This window comes from Poromitra crassiceps (assembly GCF_964638095.1).
Source record: "Poromitra crassiceps genome assembly, chromosome: 1".
Taxonomy (NCBI): Eukaryota; Metazoa; Chordata; class Actinopteri; order Beryciformes; family Melamphaidae; genus Poromitra; species Poromitra crassiceps.
Window position 1 is genome coordinate 115,576,229 of NC_139623.1, and position 20,693 is coordinate 115,596,921.

A 20,693-nucleotide genomic window follows, 5' to 3' on the forward strand; every position below is an offset into this window, starting at 1 on the left:
GAGAGATGAGCGGGAGGGGGAGTGCCATGCCGTTTTGTGGGGCGCCGCGCGCCACAAGGGGGGGCGTGCCTCACCACAGGGCGAGCAGCACACTGCACCACCGCAACAGTTATTTCACTATTTATAAAACGAGTCCATTGACAAGAACAACGAAGTGAATATTCAACAAACGGCAGCATTATTAATCTATAAAGGAGAACTGTGGAACCCCAGGGGTCGCCTGGTACACAAAGAATATGGCAGCTCAGTGGGCACGGTTTTATTACAATGTACTCCACTGTGCCCATGGATTAGTAAAACATGTGCACAGATTTGTAATATATACTGGTAACATCATAGAGGGACTTTTAGGCCAACTAGGCATCTCGCGCACTATGCACGCTTGATTCCTAGGCTCGCCTGCCCTGCAGCTCCCCGGGCTGGCCCTGCAGCTCGCATAGCTCGGCTGCTGCCTGGCCTCGCCTGCCCTGCAGCTCCCCGGGCTGGCCCTGCAGCTCGCATAGCTCGGCTGCTGCCTGGCCTCGCCTGCCCTATTGGCCGACGCGCAATGTCTCCCTCTCTCTCAGTCTCTCTCCCCCTACTGTATCTCTCTCTCCCTCAGTCTCTCTCCCCCCTCTCTCTCTCACTCTCCCTCAGCCTCTATGGCGGAAGCCATCGTCTCCATCTGGTTCCTCCCCAATTCTACCTACTTATACTCCCATCACTTATATAGCCTCAGACTGATGGCATCACTGATGACAACATCACTGAACTATAGCCTCAGCCTTAGGGCAATTAAGCTGCTCTACGGAGAGGGAAAGGTACAATGAAGTGAAATACTATGACATGAGCTTTTAGGCATTTTTAAATTAATGAAAATAATGCTGGTGTAACGTCAGACAGATGGCATCAGACGCGCTGGCGTTCTCCTATGTCACGTAGTTGCACACAAATATCATATACTGTATATGGAAGATGGACACTCCAACTTACTTCCTTGACAGCTAAATCCACATTTTCTTCTCGCGAATGCTCAATGGCTTCCTTGTTTTGCTCGGGAGTACAAAAAAACTTTAATTGGCGATTTTTTACATTTGTTGTCTGCGCAGCCCACCACACAACAGCTTTTAGCTATGTTTAATTCAAGGAAAATGATGCTGGTGAATGGGAGTGAACGGAGCGATTTCCCCCGTGATGGGCGTGGCCTATTTCATGCAGTGTCTCTATACAATAAGTTCCCCTTTTCAACCAAAACTATCTGTGCACATTTTCAATTCCCCCACTTTCTCTTGTTCAATGAGAGAAGTGTAGCCCAGCTGACCCAGCCTGATAGAACCATCCTGATAATAACGTGATCTCACACAATCTGTAAAAAAGGACATCATTTGAGTGGACTCACCCTTTATTCCCCCCTCGTTTAAGTGCCTGGCGCCGCTTGGACTATCGACATGACGTCACAAATGACGTCTGCATCAGCCCTCCCCAGTCGCGTTGCGACTTGCACCATTCCCAGTACGACAGCAGTCCCGATCGACGTGCTTCTGGATCTAAACTTTTCCCGACTCTTTTCAACTCTGGATTACTTCAGCAACTTTCATCATTCATCGTGTGCATGCAACTAATCGTAAGTGAAACGGGCGGACTGTGGAAATAGACTGGGAGGGGGGAATGGGGATTTGATTAAAGTCTGATATAATGTCATGTTACTGTCCTGCAACAAGTGGCAGACTAACTTGTTTGTTTGTCAATGTCTTGTTCTAGAATTGTACAATGTATCATCTCGATTCATTACTGTTTATAATTATGCTTAAACATTTTACCGTTGACGGTCTTACTGTTACTAAGCGATGTATCTCTGGCTGATACAGTATCTATGGGCTATCGCCATTACGTTTGATGCACAGTCAGAGTCAGAGTCAGAGTCAGTTGAGCAGCCCTTTCTCCTATGCGTGCTCTCGCGCATGCGCAGTTAAAATGAGTCTGATTCAGGCCAGGATTGCTATTGTAGTTACCTCCAATTTCCGCTAGATGGCAGCAGGCCCATTTGACATTTTTATTTTCCACTGAAGTGAAGCTGGATGTACAGTATGTGGAGTTGGATAAAGTTAGACTATTCCAGCCCTTATCTCATAGTCCAAGTAGAATGTTTATTATTATTATTTATATCATCGGCCTACTGTTACATAAACTATAGCACTTAGGGACAGTCCGTTATTTATGAGAGGGGGGGGTATGGTGTAGGGGCAATTTTTTTTTTCTTTTTTCTTCACCCTCCCCAGATCTATAAATATTTTTCCATGTCCCTCCCTGAGTGACTGGAGATAAATGCATGACCCTCCCTCCACCATAAATAACCACACTTTATCATATTCACATCACCAAAGGTAGTATTGAAGAAAATATGACCTTTTCCGATGATTTGGCTATGTTTGATAGCGCCTTATGACATCGGGGGAGAGAGGGGGCGGGGGGCATATAACGTTTAGTACCCAGCCCAATAACTGCCTCATCTCCTAGTTATAAAGCCTACAGTAGCCTAGCCAGGGCCGGCGCGTGCCATTCTGCCGCTCTAGGCGAGAACAAATTATGCCGCCCCCAATTGGCAACACCATACCAGCATCAAAGTATGCATGACGCAATATGCAGGCATTTTGCACATCCATATAGCCTACCTACAAAAATAACGCGCCACAGGTCTGCATAATAACTCCAATAACCACAGCAGTCATGATACAGCACAGCTATTTTCCAAATAATCACATTTTTCAGACCCTCAAACTATGCAAATCTCTGTTTCTACCACTTTCTCATGTGCATAAAACACGGAATGTGCGCACGGCGGCGCAAGCACAGTAATATAAGACTCACAATGTATTTAGCCTATAGCCTATATCATCAGCAGATTCACAACTTAAACAAAGGCGAGTTGTTGTTATGAGCTGTTGGCAAATAAAGCTTGTTTACCTTTCAGAAGTGGACACCAGCGGGAGGTCTTTACATAAATCCAATCATCCTCTATTAGGATTCTCTCTGCCAGTTCATTTTATATGGAGATTGTTGCCAGTCCATTAAGTCTGTCTTGTTTCATTGTAGGCTACTACTGCAGAGGTAGTTTCAACTTTGAGAAACTTCAGATATTGTATCTTGGAATTTTGGTCTCTCCAATGAATGGACAGGCAAAGTGCGCACTGCGCACCGCACAGGGAAACAGATTGTTTTGGAACCCAGAAACAACGTTAGAAATATCGCGCTAATTTACTGATTACACTAATACTGGTACACACATATGAGCACATGGCCTAGGCTACCTTAACCCAAAGTTAATGATGTAAATTAGTCTACTTGTAGGCTACCGGTATGTCCCTTTTCCTCATTCAAGCGGGATGGAGAAGACATGATGACCCGCCCTCCTCTGCCCTCTGATTGGCTAGTAGTAGTGCTTGTTTAGACATGAGGAGTGATGATTGGTTGGTTAGGGATGTCAACGGTTAACCGTTAATCGATTAACCGTCGCTAACGTCGTTGTTCGGTTATTGCTGTCGGTCTATCAGTTAATATTAAAAAAAAAAAAAAAAAAAAAAAATTTTTTTTTTTTTTTTTGGTCTATTTACTCAATGAGCTCATGCCCAAACAAGGCGTGTCTATTTAGATGCTGAAATGTTAATGCTTTTTGTGTTAGAAATTCTAACACAAAAAGAATTTGTGTTGAAATGTTGATGCTTTTTGTTAATGCTTGTTAATGCTTTTTGTGTTAGAAATTCTAACACAAAAAGCATTAACATTTCAGCATCTAAATAGACACGCCTTGTTTGGGCATGAGTTCATTGAGTAAATAGACAAAAAAAAAAAAAAAAAAAAAAAAAAAAACTTTTTTTTTAATATTAAAAAAATATGAATTAACCGATAGGTTAATCGATTATTAGCGTCGGTTAATCGAAAGTGAAATTAACCGAAAATTGACATCCCTTGGTTCCATGGGAAGAGCATGGAAGAGGCAGAGCGCTGGAGAATATTTGGAGAGCTGCAACTACACTAACCCAACCCTAGGCTACCTTAACCCAAAGTTAATGATTGGTTAATTCTCCTGGTGAAATATCTTGTAATGTGTGATCCCCTGTCGCAGCTCAGTCATCAGTCATTATGACTCATTAGTGAATAGATTCAACATCTGATCTTGGGTTTTCATGGTGGTCAAGAGCCAAATAACCTGCATGTTAAAACTAGTTGGAATATTACTTTAAAGCCGTTTTCCCACATGCGTACCGGAAAATTACCTGTAAGTCAATATCGGACATTTCCCTTCACACTTCGGCTCGCGCATGTGGGAATCTATCAGCGAATTTACCTGTATGTTGGGGGGGCGGGGGGAGGGGGGAGCTTATTTGGGGGGTCGGCAAAACTCGAAATAAGTTCGCTTGTCAGTTGTCACACAATAAATCACACTCGTTTGACTTAAGAGCAGCGTCAAGCCGCCAGCGTAATAAACACAGCCGATTTACCCCCTCCTCCCCTCTCTGCTCGAGAGCAGCAGCCACGGACAGACACAGCGAGAATGGCAAAGGCTTGCAAGCTGCTCAACGCTTGTATGTATGTAGAGAAAGCAAATGCACAAGCGAAATGTGGAAGTAGTTTGCTTTGATGTGCGCGAATGATTAGATGATGCACTTTGAAGAAGTTGGGATCCGTGTCTGAGAGAAATAGTTGCTGGTTCGATGTTTATCCGTTCACCTGCGTCGCGTTGAAGCACTTTTTACAGACTGGCTTCGTTTGATGTGTCCGGGGTTGCCTTCGGAAATCAGCAAGCTGACATACTGCTCTTATTAGGCTATCACAAGATCATTTCGCCAGTTTGCTTTAATGTGCGCGAATGATTAGATTATGCCCGCTGGAACATTAAGCAACGTGTGTAGGCTACTCCTCGCCCATGATTGAAGGACCGCTGTCGCGGAAAATGACTGGACCCGTTTCCACTTGCCTCCCCTTAAGAGCATACCGCTCTTCTGACTGGCTCGAAGCTGGTGAAATGTCGGGGACGACGGGGTCGCGCTTATACCGGCACAGCGCCTTTCTCACATGCAGACATTAGACCACGTTCCGGTCATTTTGCGGTACAAAGCGCATGTGGGAAAAGGGCTTCTGAGTATGTGAAATGCCCCAAAGCCAAAGTAATTAAAGGAACCTCTTCACATCCACACTGCATTCTTTATTCTGACCACTCTGTTATTATCAAATCAGAAGGATCTTTGAAGAACCCTTGAAGAACCCTATTTTTTCTGAGTATAGATCATCCAGATGACAATACAACAGCAGGTGGCTCCTATCCATGCTATATAGGGCTAAAACCAATAAAACCACAGCTGTGTGTGTGTGTGTGTGTGTGTGTGTGTGTGTGTGTGTGTGTGTGTGTGTGTGTCTGTGCGCAAGTGCATATTCTCATGTATCCTGTTCTAAATGACCACAATGAAGCTGCAATTTGATACAATTACATTGTTAATCGCTAATTACTGAAAAATGATTGTGTGTGTGTGTCTGTTTGTGTGTGGGGGGGGGCTACACCCATATTGTCTGTCAGATACAAATTGTGTTTTTAACCTCTTGATGTAACACTGGAGTCTGCATTCATATAAGCCACATTTGTTCTGCCCCCCACATCTCTCTCTCTCTCAGTCATACGCACGCACGCGCGCGCGCGCACACACACACACACACACACACACACACACACACACACACACACACACAAACAGGAAGATGTGTGTAAAGCTGGATTTCTATTTCTGTAGCCATGGGGTTAGCGTGACACACACATTTGCATAATCTACCAGAGCCTCAGCCAACACTAGGTGTGTGTGTGTGTGTGTGTGTGTGTGTGTGTGTGTGTGTGTGTGTGTGTGTGTGTGTGTGTGTTAGTGTGTGTGTGGGGGGGGGAGCTATAATGAGAGGAAAAATGTAATGGTGGTTTGTAAAAAAGAAAAAAAAGGGATATTTAAAATAAATATATTTTAAAATAAATACGAAATTTGCTTTGTAATATAGCAGCAGTGTAATGAAGACTAAATATTCGCAAAGACTGGATGCTGTTGAGAGAGATGTTAGGCTTGAACTGTCTTCAATTGCGTCAAACATCTGCGAACTTTGTGCAAAGATGCTGGCCCACCGTTGCATTAATATGGGTGTAAGTATTTGGCCATTGGTATTGTTATTATTACTGTTACGGTAAATGTAGAAAAACGGGAAATGTATACGTTTCCCGGCAGACCGAAAAATGTGGATAAAAAGCAAGCCCTGCTCGGTGGAACGATGCTCCGCCATGTTTTTTTCTCTGATGGTAGAATGTGGCTCTCTCTCGCTCTGCATGCAGCCGGCGGGCCTGAGCGAGAGGGGGGGAGGGCAGCTGTTTCACTGTGCGGAACGAAGAAGGATGAGGACGGCTGAAAGGCCAAGCCGCTGTCATTCAGTCTGCACAGGAGGTGGGTCGACCAGGTGTGTTTTCTCTCTCTCTGAGACATACACCTGCGCTGCTTGGCAATATAATGTAGCATGTTGTTGTTGTTTTTTTGCTTTTTACCCCCCCCCCCTGTCTTTTTTTGGGGGGGAGGGGGGGGGGTTGACTTATTTTCCTTAGTTTAAAGCACTTAAAGTCCCCCTCCAGTTATTTTTTTTCAGTATGTCATGTCATGGCATGTTCAACGGTTGGTGTTCTATTTCAAACGTTCTATGAGCACGTGCTATAAAATCACCCGCCATGTGATTCTGTGCTACGCTATTTGCGTAAGATACACTAAGCAGATACACGTGGAAAAACAACATAAATTATGCCGGAAACAGTATTCCCTCTGTAGCTTAGCTGAAGGAATAGCTACATTATTGCTGAGATCTCAAGAACAGTGCATCAGATTTCAAAACTGATGGCCCCATTCGAAGCGGCGTGACTCGAAATGGTTAACGAGCTAGTGTTTTGGTCACTCAGTGGCATTTTGAGCCCGACGAAGGTTGTAACAGCAGCAGACAGCGGGCTTAGCTAACATAGCTAACAGCTAGCTAGCTAGTTATATCAAGCACCCGTGGACAGAGAGAGAGAGAGAGAGAGAGAGGCAGGCAGGATCCCAGTGCACACTTTTAACAAGCTCCAATTAATAGCATAGCAAATAGCCCCTTTCCAGACGTGTGTCATTAACTGAAGTAATCCGTTACTCTGAAGTAATCCGTTACAGTTACCCTCCTCAGTCCCTTCTCTAAATGCTAAGTGAAAGCAGTGCAAGCAGCAGAACATGCCAATCTCTGTCCTGATAGCCACATAATGCATCAGCTGCAGCATATTTTTAAACTGAAAGTTAAATTTTAACCTACAGTCATGAAAGATTAGGGTTACCAGTGTTTCCCACAGGATTTTGAGTTGTTGTGCTGGGGGGTGCACCGCATCGCCACCAAGCCCCCCCATTTTACTTTTCAAATTTTTTACATTTGAAAAGTAAAATGCATCAATCAGGTGCATTTCAAGAGCAAAATGTAGAGGCTGGTAGATCTATGAAGAATTACACATGCCATTAATATCCTCTTTACTGTGCTGTGGCTGTGATTGGAATGTTGTTGTTCAGCCAAGACAATACTTAGGGCGGCGATCCTCAAAGTCCGGACTCTGGTCCGCATCCGGACCGAGACACCGTCCTATCCGGACCGAGCCCTATAACCTACAAATCATTGATAACTTTTTTTTCACGGAGCGTTTCGATTTTAACCGGCACATGCTTTTATAGTCTTTACGGTACTACTGGTTTATCTGCCATGAAGCTCACAGACCAATGCACGCGCTGTAAATCATCACACGTGATGCTACTCGGCCAATCAAATAAGCAAATCGTTTCTCTCTGTTGCTTCGAGTGGTGCTGCGAGACACACGGACGGAGGGGAGGCGACGCGAGGCGAGAGATAGTAATTTCACATGGTGTGCTCAAAAGAAACCTCTCTTACATGTCCATTCATTGTTCTTACAGGCAGATTAAAACCAGTATAGTACAGCTGCTTAGCTTCAATATATACAGGAATCGTGCATTTTGTGATAAAAGTATGAAATTTGGTACACTTATAGCCAAAGGCATTCTCTAAAGATTTGGATATGGAGGCATCATGAATTTTCAACATGGCGTCCATGGCAGCCATTCTTCCAATATGTCCGCCAGAAACAACAGTTTTGTTATGATTGATGACTACAAAATAATATTTCAGGCTTTTACCATATATTATAGTATTTGGTAAATGTCTTTTGAATAATTGACCATCTCATTGAAAATTCAAAATGGCCGCCTTTTGTCCAGACTGGTTGGATATGGATGATCTCTGTGTCAAATTATGTTTTTTTTCTCTCTTTTTTCCCCCCTTTTTTTTCTCTGCAGAAATTGAATGATAAACTCTAGAATTTCTAAGAAGCTTCCTTCCATCTCACAAGACTTGTTCTAGCGACCTTGCCCTAAAGTGCGCGTTTATATATGGAGAACAAAATGAAGATACCCGATGTTATTGTTGAGTAAATGTCCACATATTGGCATGCTGAAATGGCCATACATGTATGTGGAGATCTCAGTCATTGTCCCTTTTATACCCATATATGGAGATTGATATTTGATGTCAGGGACGTGAGCTCAGTAATGTTACTGATGTGAGCTCCATATTTGGAGTGTTTGATGTCAGTGGTGTGAGCTTCATATCAGAAATGTGTGATTTCAGTGATGTGACATCTATATTAGGAATGTGTGATGTTCGTGATGTCTGATGTCAGTGTGATGTCAGTGATGTCCTAATTAGGCGGTGTGACCCATTGACAAAGATCCACCAGTTTCACAGACTCACAGTTAAGTGAGGCCAAATCAAGGGTCTATCCCTATTCAATTATTCACACTCACCTTGGTAAATGGTAAATGGCCTGCATTTATATAGCGCTTTTATCCAAAGCGCTTTACAATCAGTAGATAGTCTACATTCACCCATTCATACACCAATGGCGGCAGGCTACCACCATCGGGAGCAAGGAGGGTTAAGTGTCTTGCCCAAGGACACAACGACAGCAGCTGGGAGGGAGCGGGGATCGAACCGCCAACCCTTGCGTCATTGGCCGACCCGCTCTACCTCCTGAGCTAAAGCCGCCCCACCTTCACAGAAACAGAGTGCTGTGCACTGTAACTGAGCTTTTTTGCACTTGCACTGCCCAACACAATCTAACTACATCTAAATATGTAAACTATAACTAGATGTGGGGCTAACATTAGATAGCATTTAGGAAACTAAACTGCACTACCACTCAACTATCACCACAACCAGCACGTATACAGAAATACATAAAATTTGGCATTGTTAAGAGGAGTGTATTTAGCTGGCACTGAACCCCATGCTGAGTTTCACAGCAGTGGTGTTACCAGTGTGCCCTGGCTGTGTTTCAACATCCACTCTATTATGTTTCCATTCATCGAATGGTTCAGTTGTTTGCAGATATGAGGTTATTGAATCAACCATTTAACCAACCAAGTTTGATTTCGGCCATAATGACTGCCATCTTGAAAATGGTCATAGGTCAGCAGTGGTCAACAGTTGTGAGTACTGATGTCATCAGTTGTGTTGTAGAAGGAAGCTTCTGGCCAATTTCAAGTAAATTTTTTTAATTCTGCATTGGAAAAAATGACTTATTTGAAACTGGGATCACCCATATCAGACAGCCACAGAAGTGACGGCGGCCATCTTGAAAATTTAATTAATTTTTTATTATCCAAAAGACATTTACCAATTACTCTTTATGGTAAATAAGTCTGAAACATCATATTCTATCCATCATTCATAAGAAAACGGTTGTTGCTGGCGGCCATTTTGAAAAACGGCTGCCATGTTGAGAATTCACGATGCCTCCATATCCAAATCTTTTTGGACTACCTTTGGCTATAAGTGTACCAAATTTCATGCTTTTATCACAAAGTGCACGATTGTTTTGGTTGTCTGCTGCACTAGTATGTCTCGTGTGAAATGCGGTGCGATCCTGACCGGTCTATGGAAGCGCCACACATGAGCAAACACACATACACACACCAGGGCACACTCACTGCCCAACGCAACAGCATGCGCGGTTGATCGACAGACAGACAGACAGACAGACAGAGACAGACAGACAGACAGACAGATAGATAGATAGATAGATAGATAGATAGATAGATAGATAGATAGATAGATAGGGAGCTCACTTCTCAAGAGAAAAGGTTGTTTGTTGGCTGAGAGTGTTAAATGTGAAATGGAGTGAAGAAAAGGGGAAACTTATTTCTCTTAAATTAAAGCACTTCATTTTAAGATGCACATTTTTCCAAAGCACTCTGTTGTATGTTATTTTTAAATGCATTATTTTACTTGAAATGAGAAAAGTTCATTTATTTATTATAGTAGGCTAGTTATGTATAATTCATCCAGTTAAATATGAAAACTGTAAAGGTGCATTCACACCGACCTATTAAAGTTTGTCGCTGGCGTCGAGTTTACATACAAAGTCAATGCAAACGAGCAATTGAGCGTATATTCGCCTGGGAGAATAATCGCTGGGCGTCCGAGCGGCAGAGACAGAGCGACAGGGAGAAAATACGCTCGTCGCTCAAGATGAAATATCCCAACTCGAGCGAAAATACGCTGGCATCAGTCGCTCGCTGTTCAACACTGATTGGCTGCCGTGTGAGAGCGAGTCAAGGATCACTCTGGCTTGGAACAAACCGCTGGTTTATTGTGTGGCAACAAACTGCATTGACAGGCTGACAGCTGACATGAAGTGAAGTCTGTACTACCGGTATGCAGCTCGCATTAGGAGCACGCTGATAGGCTTAGCTTGTAAACAATGACGGTGGCTCATAGTGGACAAACAGCATGACATTGCGTAACGTTATATCCCCCACATGTCCGTCATTTCGTGTGCCTGTTGATGAGCGATTTAAACAGAGCGACAGAGCGATTCCAAAGGGTTGAATCAAGCGACAGAGCGAAAAATAAATATCTCGGTGTGAACACAGCTTAAATAAGCATTGTTGATGTTTATTTTGATTTAACAGTCAGTTGTTGACTACAGACAGACATTGTACCATTAGGCTACTTCAATCATTGAGTTCAATGACATTGAATCATAGCGTAAGCTACGTTACAATGTTCCGGACATTTGCTTGAGGAAATTTTCTCTAACTGGACCTCTTTGAATTGTAATTGAGTGCCCCTGACTTAGGGTATTCACCTTATTTTTCAAAACGGAAGTAAATGGTAGGTGGCACTTCCGTGTTTGGCAAGAACATCCGGTTTGAGAAAAGTCTGTTTGCGCTAACGTTATAATGTTGTACATGGGGACCTCCAAAAAACAATCAAAATGGAAATGGCAACTTGGTGCTACATCCTCAGACTATTAATGAGTTGGAGGATGACATGAAGAAGTGGTGATGTTCATTCTCCCTGGCTCCTAACCGCAGCAAACGGTACAGGTGCTCCTGTATAAACCTGCAGAGACACCACTTTGCATATTAATGCAAAGTGGTGTCTAACCTGCATCATGCTCTTTAAGGCCCATGCTAAGGGTTGTGCCCCTGTGGTGTACCTGAGGCATAGGGCAGGAAGCAGCTGGGGTTGAACTCCAGTTTCTTCATGAAGCGGATCTGGCCATTGTCATGGAGACAGAAGAGGTTCCTCTCTCCCAGGACGAAGATGGACGAGGAGGAGTGAGAGAGGGAGGGAGCGGAGAGGTCCAGAGCCTGCTCCCCCAAGACCAGGGTCCAGTCAGGCTGCATGGAGAGAACACACACACACACGCACGCACGCACAGGCGCATGCATGCACACACACACACACACACACACACACACACACACACACACAAGATCATTATGAAGATACACGGTAACACCTTACAATGGCCTTATTTCATATTTACCTGGGTATTAAACTGAGGAAAAGTATTGTAAGTAGATTAGAGTATAGGTACTAGAGCTGCTGCGGTATTGATTTTTACCTTACCGCACAAATTAGTGAAGCTATTCAAACTGTAGCTGTAAAAATAAATAAATAAATGAATAAATACATAAATACATACTGTAAATACATAAATACATTAAAGAAAAAGAAAAAACATGTTATAAAACAATTTGTTCCTGAATAAATGTTTTGAATGCATTTATTCCTCTAGTAGTCTATTCAATCATGAGAGACCGGCGTATGACTCCATTGTAAGATGGCGCTCCTCTTTAGGGAGAGGGCGGCATCTATTTGGGCTAGAGAGAATCCCCCCCCAGGATTCTCCAGGAGTCAAGACTCGTTGGTGGTGGACTGGGGAGGTGGGTGGGGTGAAGTGATGGCTTCAGAGGATGGTTTCAGGGGGAATGAACAGCCGCAATGCCGGCTGCTGCTATGATCCGCCAGAGTGGGGGGTGACGTAGAACCCTTACTATATATAGTAGGGAGGACTGACGTCATGAACTGAGGACAACTGATGTCATGCCTGACGTCACGCTTGGGCTTGACTGACGTCACGGGCTGATCAGGTAATACAGATATGACGACCTCTCTCAGCTTGAAATTTGGTATGGAAACCTCACTTCAATCATGAGAGACCAGTCGGTAAGGTTTAACAAGAGACTTTATTTAGCAAGTGGCGTGCATGGCAAGTACTTTGGCGTATGACTCCATTGTAAGATGGCGCTCCTCTTTAGGCGAGAGGGCGGCATCTATTTGGGCTAGAGAGAATCCCCCAAAAGGAAGATCTAATTTCCAGAAGTTAATTGGCCCTTAACTTCTTACAGCGACTCCAACAGCTTCCCAAGTTGGCCTGGCCTTCAGCCTTGGTGACTTAGTGACTTATGACGTCTTCCAGCGACTCACGGCTGGCTCTTCCCGACGTGGCCTGGCCTTCGCCTTGGTGACTTAGTGACTTAACTTGGCGCTTCCGGACTTGGGTGACTTAGGGGTTTATATGGTGACAGAAGCCGTTTTCACACATGCGCTTTTTACTGGTAAATGACCGGAAAGCGGTCTAATGCCTTCATGTGTGAAAGTTGTTTCCGGTATAAGCGCGACCCCGTCATCACGGACATTTCACCAGTTTAGAGGTTGTCAGAAGAGCGGTATGTCTGCTTCATGTGTGGGCGTGCTCCCCCCCCTCCCCTCTCTGCTCGCACTCTGGCCAGAGTCCTTCAGTCCAGCCCGACAGGGACACAGACAGCGAAAATGGCAGCGGCTTGAGTCTTGCAAGCCGCCCAACGCTTGTTGAGAAAGCAAATGCACGAAGCGAAATGTGGAAGTATTTTGCTTACGTTGCTGACAGCGAAGGCAAGGACACATCAAACGAAGCCAGTCTGTAAAAAGTGCTTCAACGCGACGCAGGTGAACGGATAAACATCGAACCAGCCAGGCTATTTCTCTCCGACAGGGATCCCTATTTCTTCAAATATTTCAGTTCAAAGACTGGTTAGCGAATGTGAAGGATACAACATACATGCCCTCTTAAGTCAAACGAGCGTGATTTATTGTGTGACAAGCAAACTTATTTCACCATCAGAGTTTTGCCGACCCCCAAAATAAGGAGGATTCCCCATCCAAGTGCACACGTCACTCCCCACCCGCTCTGCAGTGCCCCCCCCCCCCCAAATACAGGCAATTTCGCTGCAATATTCACACATGTGAGCCCTCAGGTGTGAAGGGAAATTCCGGGAAATGGCCGATATTGATTTACAGGCAATGTTCCTGTACGCATGTGTGAAAACGGCTTTAGTGACTTACGGCTGTCGCTTCCTGACTTGGCCTGGGTGACTTAGTGACTTAACTTGGCGCTGGACTTGGATGACTTAGGGGTTTGTACGGTGAACCGAATTGTACGATGAGGAGTCCGGAATCCGAATCCGGATCTTCCCCCAAAAGGGGTTTATACAGTGGAGATGACTTGGGGGTTTATACGATGGAGATGACTTAGGGTTTATACAGTGGAGGTGACTTAGGGGTTTATATGGTGGAGATGGCTAAGGGGTTTATACGGTGGAGATGACTTGGGGGTTTATACGATGGAGATGACTTAAAGGTTTATACCGTGGAGATGACTTGGGGGTTTATACGATGGAGATGACTTAGGGTTTATACAGTGGAGGTGACTTAGGGGTTTATACGGTGGAGATGGCTAAGGGGTTTATACGGTGGAGATGACTTAGGTTTTTTTACACAGTGGAGATGACTTAAGGGTTTATACAGTGGGGGGGGGGCACCACCAACGAGACGTTTTATGACATTGAGGTATCGGGACACTGCCTGTTGCCATGCTCGCCAATTGTGTAGGTGTGTACGTGTCGGCTTTTAATTTTTCATTTATTTATTTTAATTATTATCAATTTACTTTTCTTTTTTTGTTCTCCCTTCTTCTTCTTCTTCTTCTTAATTATATTATTACTATTGTTATTAATGGGTGTTTAATGATAGGATGATCAGATCACATGACCAAATAAATTGTCAATCAGCTTCGTTTTATTTAATCAAAACACAAGGGACACCTATGGTACATGTGGTGTTTTCAAAGCAATGTAAATCAATATTCCTTGTTTGGAGGGGGGCGGATCCTTTGCGGGCAGACGGAGCAGGGGTGGGCGTCCCCGCAGGAGCTACATGCATGCAGGAAATTACATTTGGGATATGTGCACACGTTTTCATTGAAATATCTGCAAAGGGAGTTGGGGTTATGGGTGCGCACCTGGTCACCGCACCTGGTGACCCTGGTTGCCCGCCTGGGGGAACTCGCTGGGGTTAGGCGGCTGGTGGGAGGGCTGGGGAGGAGTGGGGGCGGCGCTGGGCGGCTGGAAGGCCTCCCTTGGGCAGAAAGATGCCGAATGACCTGGTTCGCCGCACGAATCGCAGGTGTTCGCTGGCTGCCCGCTTACTAGCGACGTGAAAATTTGCATGTCCAGAATGGACCAGTCTAGCCGCGAATTAGCCTGGGTGATCATCAGGGCGGCTTTGGCGGAGAATGCTTTATGGTACAGATAAAACATTTTGCCATGTTTGGTGTGTACTGTGGAGGTCCCCTATTAGTGCCAGGTACTTGTCTAGCTCGGCGTAGCGCTCTGGATACACGGTGCATATCACGTTGCGATAGACGCTGAACATGTTCAGGAAGTCGCCTATAGAAAGGTCTTTGGGCAGGCGGGGGTCGGATGATTTTAAGTAGACGGGGGCGTCTGGGTCACCCGTAACTTTTCTTTTGCACTCAGGGGATGGCAGGAGGATGCTAACTAAATTAATGTCTTTGCCCTGCAAAATCTGGGACCTCAGCCTGGGGGACACGTTGGCACATGGAGAAACAAAAGCCATACCGAATGGGACTGCGGGCGTGGCAGATGCCAGGGAATTCATCTGGGCGGGTTGGGTGGTTTGGAACACGTCCGCCTGTTGCATAGGGGGGACCGGGTGGGGGTCTGCTGAGCCGGCCGGGCTGAGGCGAAGGCGGGGGGATGGGGAGGGGGGGTTTCCAGAGCTCTCAGACGAGCCCCCACGGATCTGCTAGCATCTAGCAGGGACAGCAGAATAGCTCTTGACGACCCCTGTCGGCTCGGCGGAGCAGTGCCCGCCGCAAAGGGGGCCATTTCCCGCTTCCGGGGCGGCGGCCTGGAGGTCACTGCGACCAGGGAGATTGTGGCGTCTCGCAGCGCCCGCCGTTCTTCCTCGTCGCCTCCCGATTCTGGGGGGGGGCTTCCTCTTCAGGTCTCCGTCCACGGCTTCTCGCATGCTGAGCGGCCTCTCCCTCCGGCTCGCTCGCACGCGTCCTTGGGCGCCCACGAGTGCGCGGCCCCTCCTCTTCTGTTCTTCTCCCGCGGGCCATCGCAGTGACACGCCCCCTGCCACGGGAGCGCGCGCCGGGCCTCCTCATCGTGACTTCGTTGCGCTCACCGGCCTGTGGCACGGCTGCTTCGCTGGTGTCGTCAGATGTCTCGGAAGGCAGATACGCGCCGTCACCGGTCCGGAACAGGGTATCGTCGTTGAGGCTCTCGTCACTGTCCATGGACTGCTCTTGCTCGGAATCTGACATGCCAGGAGTGGAGCGGGGAGCGCCGAATGATCCACGGGGGTGATCCACGGGTAATGCCGACTTGGAAAGCTGATTCGGTCTGCAGATATAGTGTGAAATGATGGCTTCAGAGGATGGTTTCAGGGGGAATGAACAGCCACGATGCCGGCTGCTGCTATGATCCGCCAGACGTCATGCCTGACGTCATGAACTGAGGACAACTGATGTCATGCCTGACGTCACGCTTGGGCTTGACTGACATCACGGGCTGATCAGGTAATACAGATATGACGACCTCTCTCTCAGCTTGAAATTTGGTATGGAAACCTCACTTCTTTATAGCCTCTATAGTCTATCTTCATTCCAATGTTCTCATTAAGAGGCCGACTTTGCAGCAGGTCAGCATTCAACAGGCACGTCATTTTCAAGGACACGTTCCTTATTGAAACACAGACAGCATACACGCTCCTATCTGCATTTGCGGACACTTATGAGCCAATATCTCCTCGACATTGCCTTGATGAAAAAACACGGCAGCTAAAACATGTGTAGGCAATATAGGTCAGTCATTCTATGAAAAAAAAACGAACCCTGTTTTTCTGTTACCATTGAGCATGTTAAATAACATACTGTACTAAAAGTCTAGGAAAATGAACATTCCGGAAAGGGGTCATTTTCAAGATGGCATCCGAGATGGCTGCTGGGAGCATAAAATGGCTATATCTGAATTAATGTCTAACCATAGGGTTTGTGGCTCAAGGAATACAACTGAATCAGTGAAATTACCATCAGTTAATTATTTATTGACAAATCCAAGATGGCATCCCAAGAGGGCGGCCCAATTCCGGTGAATAGGGTAAAAGTTGTAACTAATAAATATCATCATGAAACTTCCCCCAGTTGATCACTTACATTAAAGAGATATGCAACCCAAACCAAGTTTTGGCTTCAGGGGAGCCCTGGTAATCTAACTCCACAAATCTCTCTCTCTCTCTCTATTCAACAATTCTCCACACTCCATAGGCCCAGCATGGTGTGTGCAGTAGCCTGGTAAACCAGCCTGGTAAACCATTGCGGCCCGGTACCGGTCCGTGGCCCGGTGGCAATGGGGACCACTGATCTAAGCCATAGTCAAAGTCTGAAGTCTGACTATCTGTTCTATCTCAGCCATAGTCAAAGTCTGAAGTCTGACTATCTGTTCTATCTAAGCCACACATGGGCAAAATGTGGCCCTACGGCCGGGCCCGGCTGCCGCTTCGCTGGGCCGGCCACTAATAAGTGGCTCTGCCGCTTCGCTGGCCCGGCCACTAATAAGTGGCTCTGCCGCTTTGCTGGCCCGACCACTAATAAGTGGCTCTGCCGCTTCGCTGGCCCGGCCACTAAGGGGACTCCTGTGTATGATGGAGGTATGATGTCTAATGTGCGGCCTTTCGCTTACTTTATGTAAGTCAGTATGGCCCTCTGAAAACAAATGTTGCCCACCCCTGGGCCATAGCCAAAGTCTGAAGTCTGACTATCTGTTCTATCTAAGCCATAGCCAAAGTCTGAAGTCTGACTATCTGTTCTATCTAAGGCATAGCCAAAGTCTGAAGTCTGACTATCTGTTCTATCTAAGCCATAGCCAAAGTCTGAAGTCTGACTATCTGTTCTATCTAAGGCATAGCCAAAGTCTGAAGTCTGACTATCTGTTCTATCTAAGCCATAGCCAAAGTCTGAAGTCTGACTATCTGTTCTATCTAAGCCATAGCCAAAGTCTGAAGTCTGACTATCTGTTCTATCTAAGGCATAGCCAAAGTCTGAAGTCTGACTATCTGTTCTATCTATGGCATAGCCAAAGTCTGAAGTCTGACCATCTGTTCTATCTAAGGCATAGCCAAAGTCTGAAGTCTGACTATCTGTTCTATCTAAGGCATAGCCAAAGTCTGAAGTCTGACTATCTGTTCTATCTAAGCCATAGCCAAAGTCTGAAGTCTGACTATCTGTTCTATCTAAGGCATAGCCAAAGTCTGAAGTCTGACTATCTGTTCTATCTAAGCCATAGCCAAAGTCTGAAGTCTGACTATCTGTTCTATCTATGGCATAGCCAAAGTCTGAAGTCTGACTATCTGTTCTATCTAAGCCATAGCCAAAGTCTGAAGTCTGACTATCTGTTCTATCTAAGGCATAGCCAAAGTCTGAAGTCTGACTATCTGTTCTATCTAAGCCATAGCCAAAGTCTGAAGTCTGACTATCTGTTCTATCTAAGCCATAGCCAAAGTGTATCTGTGTGAACCTGGCCACAGGACTCACCGTCAGCCTCTTTCCTCCAGTCTTGACGGGCAGCTCAGGATCCTGTCGGCTCTCTGCCTCTGTCGCCACAGCCAGAGTCTCATACCTGAGACAGACACACAGACAGATAGAGTCTCATACCTGAGACAGACACACAGACAGATAGAGTCTCATACCTGAGACAGACAGACAGACAGACACTCATAGCTGAGACAGACAGACAGACAGACACTCATACCTGAGACAGACAGACAGACAGAGTCTCATACCTGAGACAGACAGACAGACAGACAGACATACCTGAGACAGACAGACAGACAGACAGACAGACAGACAGACACTCATACCTGAGACAGACAGAGTCTCATACCTGAGACAGACAGACAGACAGACACTCATACCTGAGACAGACAGTCTCATACCTGAGACAGACAGAGCTTTAGGGGCACTTTACACGAGGACGGTTTCCTATGGTGACGGGGAATTATTTTATCGTTAGTGCCTCCCTTTTAGACGGCGACGGCGAATTTGGGCTTAGGAAATGACACATTTTGAAACCACCTTCTAGAGTGAAATTCTTGGTGACGCTTCCCGCTGAGGGCGCCGTGTAATCGCTTGAGACCGCTTGAGATGGCTCATTTCAGGAACTCTGACGTTCCTGCACACGCCACACACGCGATTACGCCATAGCCGTGCGCGAGTTGGCAACCATTTTCAAAATAAAACGTCAGTATGAATGAAGTTTTGGCAACATTCAGAATTAAGCTACACTGCGGCCAACTTCAGTTACATGTTCATAACGTTACTGCTGCGAGGAGCCGATGGCTGTACCTGGTCGGCATTTAACGGTAGTTACAAAAGCACGTCGACAGTGTTTTCTCACTGCCAGTAGCCTACAGTAGGGTTTGACAGATAGCACACTCAGCGCTCCCGGTCCTCGCTGCTCGTTAAAGATTTCTAATAGGCGTTATTCTGATAAACTGGTCACATATATGTTACGTTCTCACCCGACAAATATTAAAACTTTTAAACAGTTTGGCGTTTTTTTCGCTTCAAAACTGCTTTTTGGCAAGTCTTAAATGACTGCGGTAGGCATACTCTCTTCCTTGTTTAAAACCGGAAAGACGATTACGAAATGACGTCATGCAGAAGCGTCCTTGTATGGGCAAAGAATAAGGTGATCACACTGCCACCTAGCGACCTGGCATGTACAGTACATTACGGCGTTTTAAAAATTCAACAGCGCTCATGTAAACAGTAGGGGTGGGACAAAATATCGATACTCACGGTATCGCAATATTTCCACTTGCGATACGTTATCGATACACTGGCACCAAGTATCGATATGTTTATTTAAAAAAATAAAAAAATAAAAAAATAAATAAACAGGCTAAAATATTATGCTGTGTGTGGTAGTTGAAACATAGTTTCAAGTTGACGTTTATTTATGTTTGTAGTTGAAACAAAAACATAAATACTGTAGGCTACATGAATGGAAATGTTTGCTCATCTACTTTTAGAAATTATATAGGTAGGTTATATAGGTTTTCTTGTTTTAATAATAATAATAAAAAGACTTAATGCGTAACTTTTCCTCCGTGGTATCGAAAATGTTATGAGTGAGTGAGTGAACTCTGAGAGAGTTCATGTCAATTCTGCTAATAAATACATAATACCTGCTTCTTGCCTTTTAGGGGTATTTTTTTCTCTTCAGTTACACAGGTATCGTGATGTATCGTCTTCCAATATATCGATTATCGCAGAATCGCTGTATCGTGATAATATCGTTATCGAGGGCCAAGTATCGTGACCATATCGTATTGTGAGCTACTCAGCGATTCCCACCCCTAGTAAACAGGGAAAAGGTGTGAAGGAAACGCTATTGTGTCGTTTCTTCCAGAAACTGTCCTCGTGTAAAGGGCCCCTAAGAGAACACACATCATGGCCGGCAGAATTAAAGTGCCTTGCCACTGAGGACGTTTCGTCCTTGTTCCTAATATTACTTTTGTGTTCAGAGATGCAGATTTTTAAATCCCTTCTGGTCTTACCCACATAACATAAGCTACACGGCACTTCAAAAGATACACAACACATTTAGTTTTACATGAGATTCTACTCTTGATAAAGAACTTTTTACCAGAGTGTGGGTGTAGAAAAGACTGACCCCTTAAAAATATGCAGTCACCCAGGTCTTGCAGAGCAGAAGGTCGGAGGTATTGAGACGCGTATCAGTTTGTAATAATATACCTACATAACTCAGAACAATCAAACCCCCCTCTCCTCTCCTAGAATGAATCACCTCCTTCGGTAGGCTGTCCGGATACACAATTAACTCGATAAAGAGTGACTTCATGCCTCTCTCTGATGTCTTCACTCCTGGTTTCCTGGAAAATCTCCCATTCAAATT

At 45.3% G+C, this 20,693-nt stretch overlaps 1 protein-coding gene across 1 annotated transcript in view; it reads right to left on the reverse strand.

Moving 5' to 3' along the window:
- bbs9 (Bardet-Biedl syndrome 9) overlaps positions 1-20,693 on the reverse strand; it is a gene marked incomplete at both ends in the record, with an annotated part of 588,136 nt that overhangs the window by 477,616 nt on the left and 89,827 nt on the right. The window contains 2 exons of the mRNA XM_083636722.1: positions 11,579-11,762; positions 18,308-18,392. Coding sequence (XP_083492848.1) covers positions 11,579-11,762; positions 18,308-18,392 — 269 coding nt within the window. The remainder of the gene's footprint in view (positions 1-11,578; positions 11,763-18,307; positions 18,393-20,693) is intronic.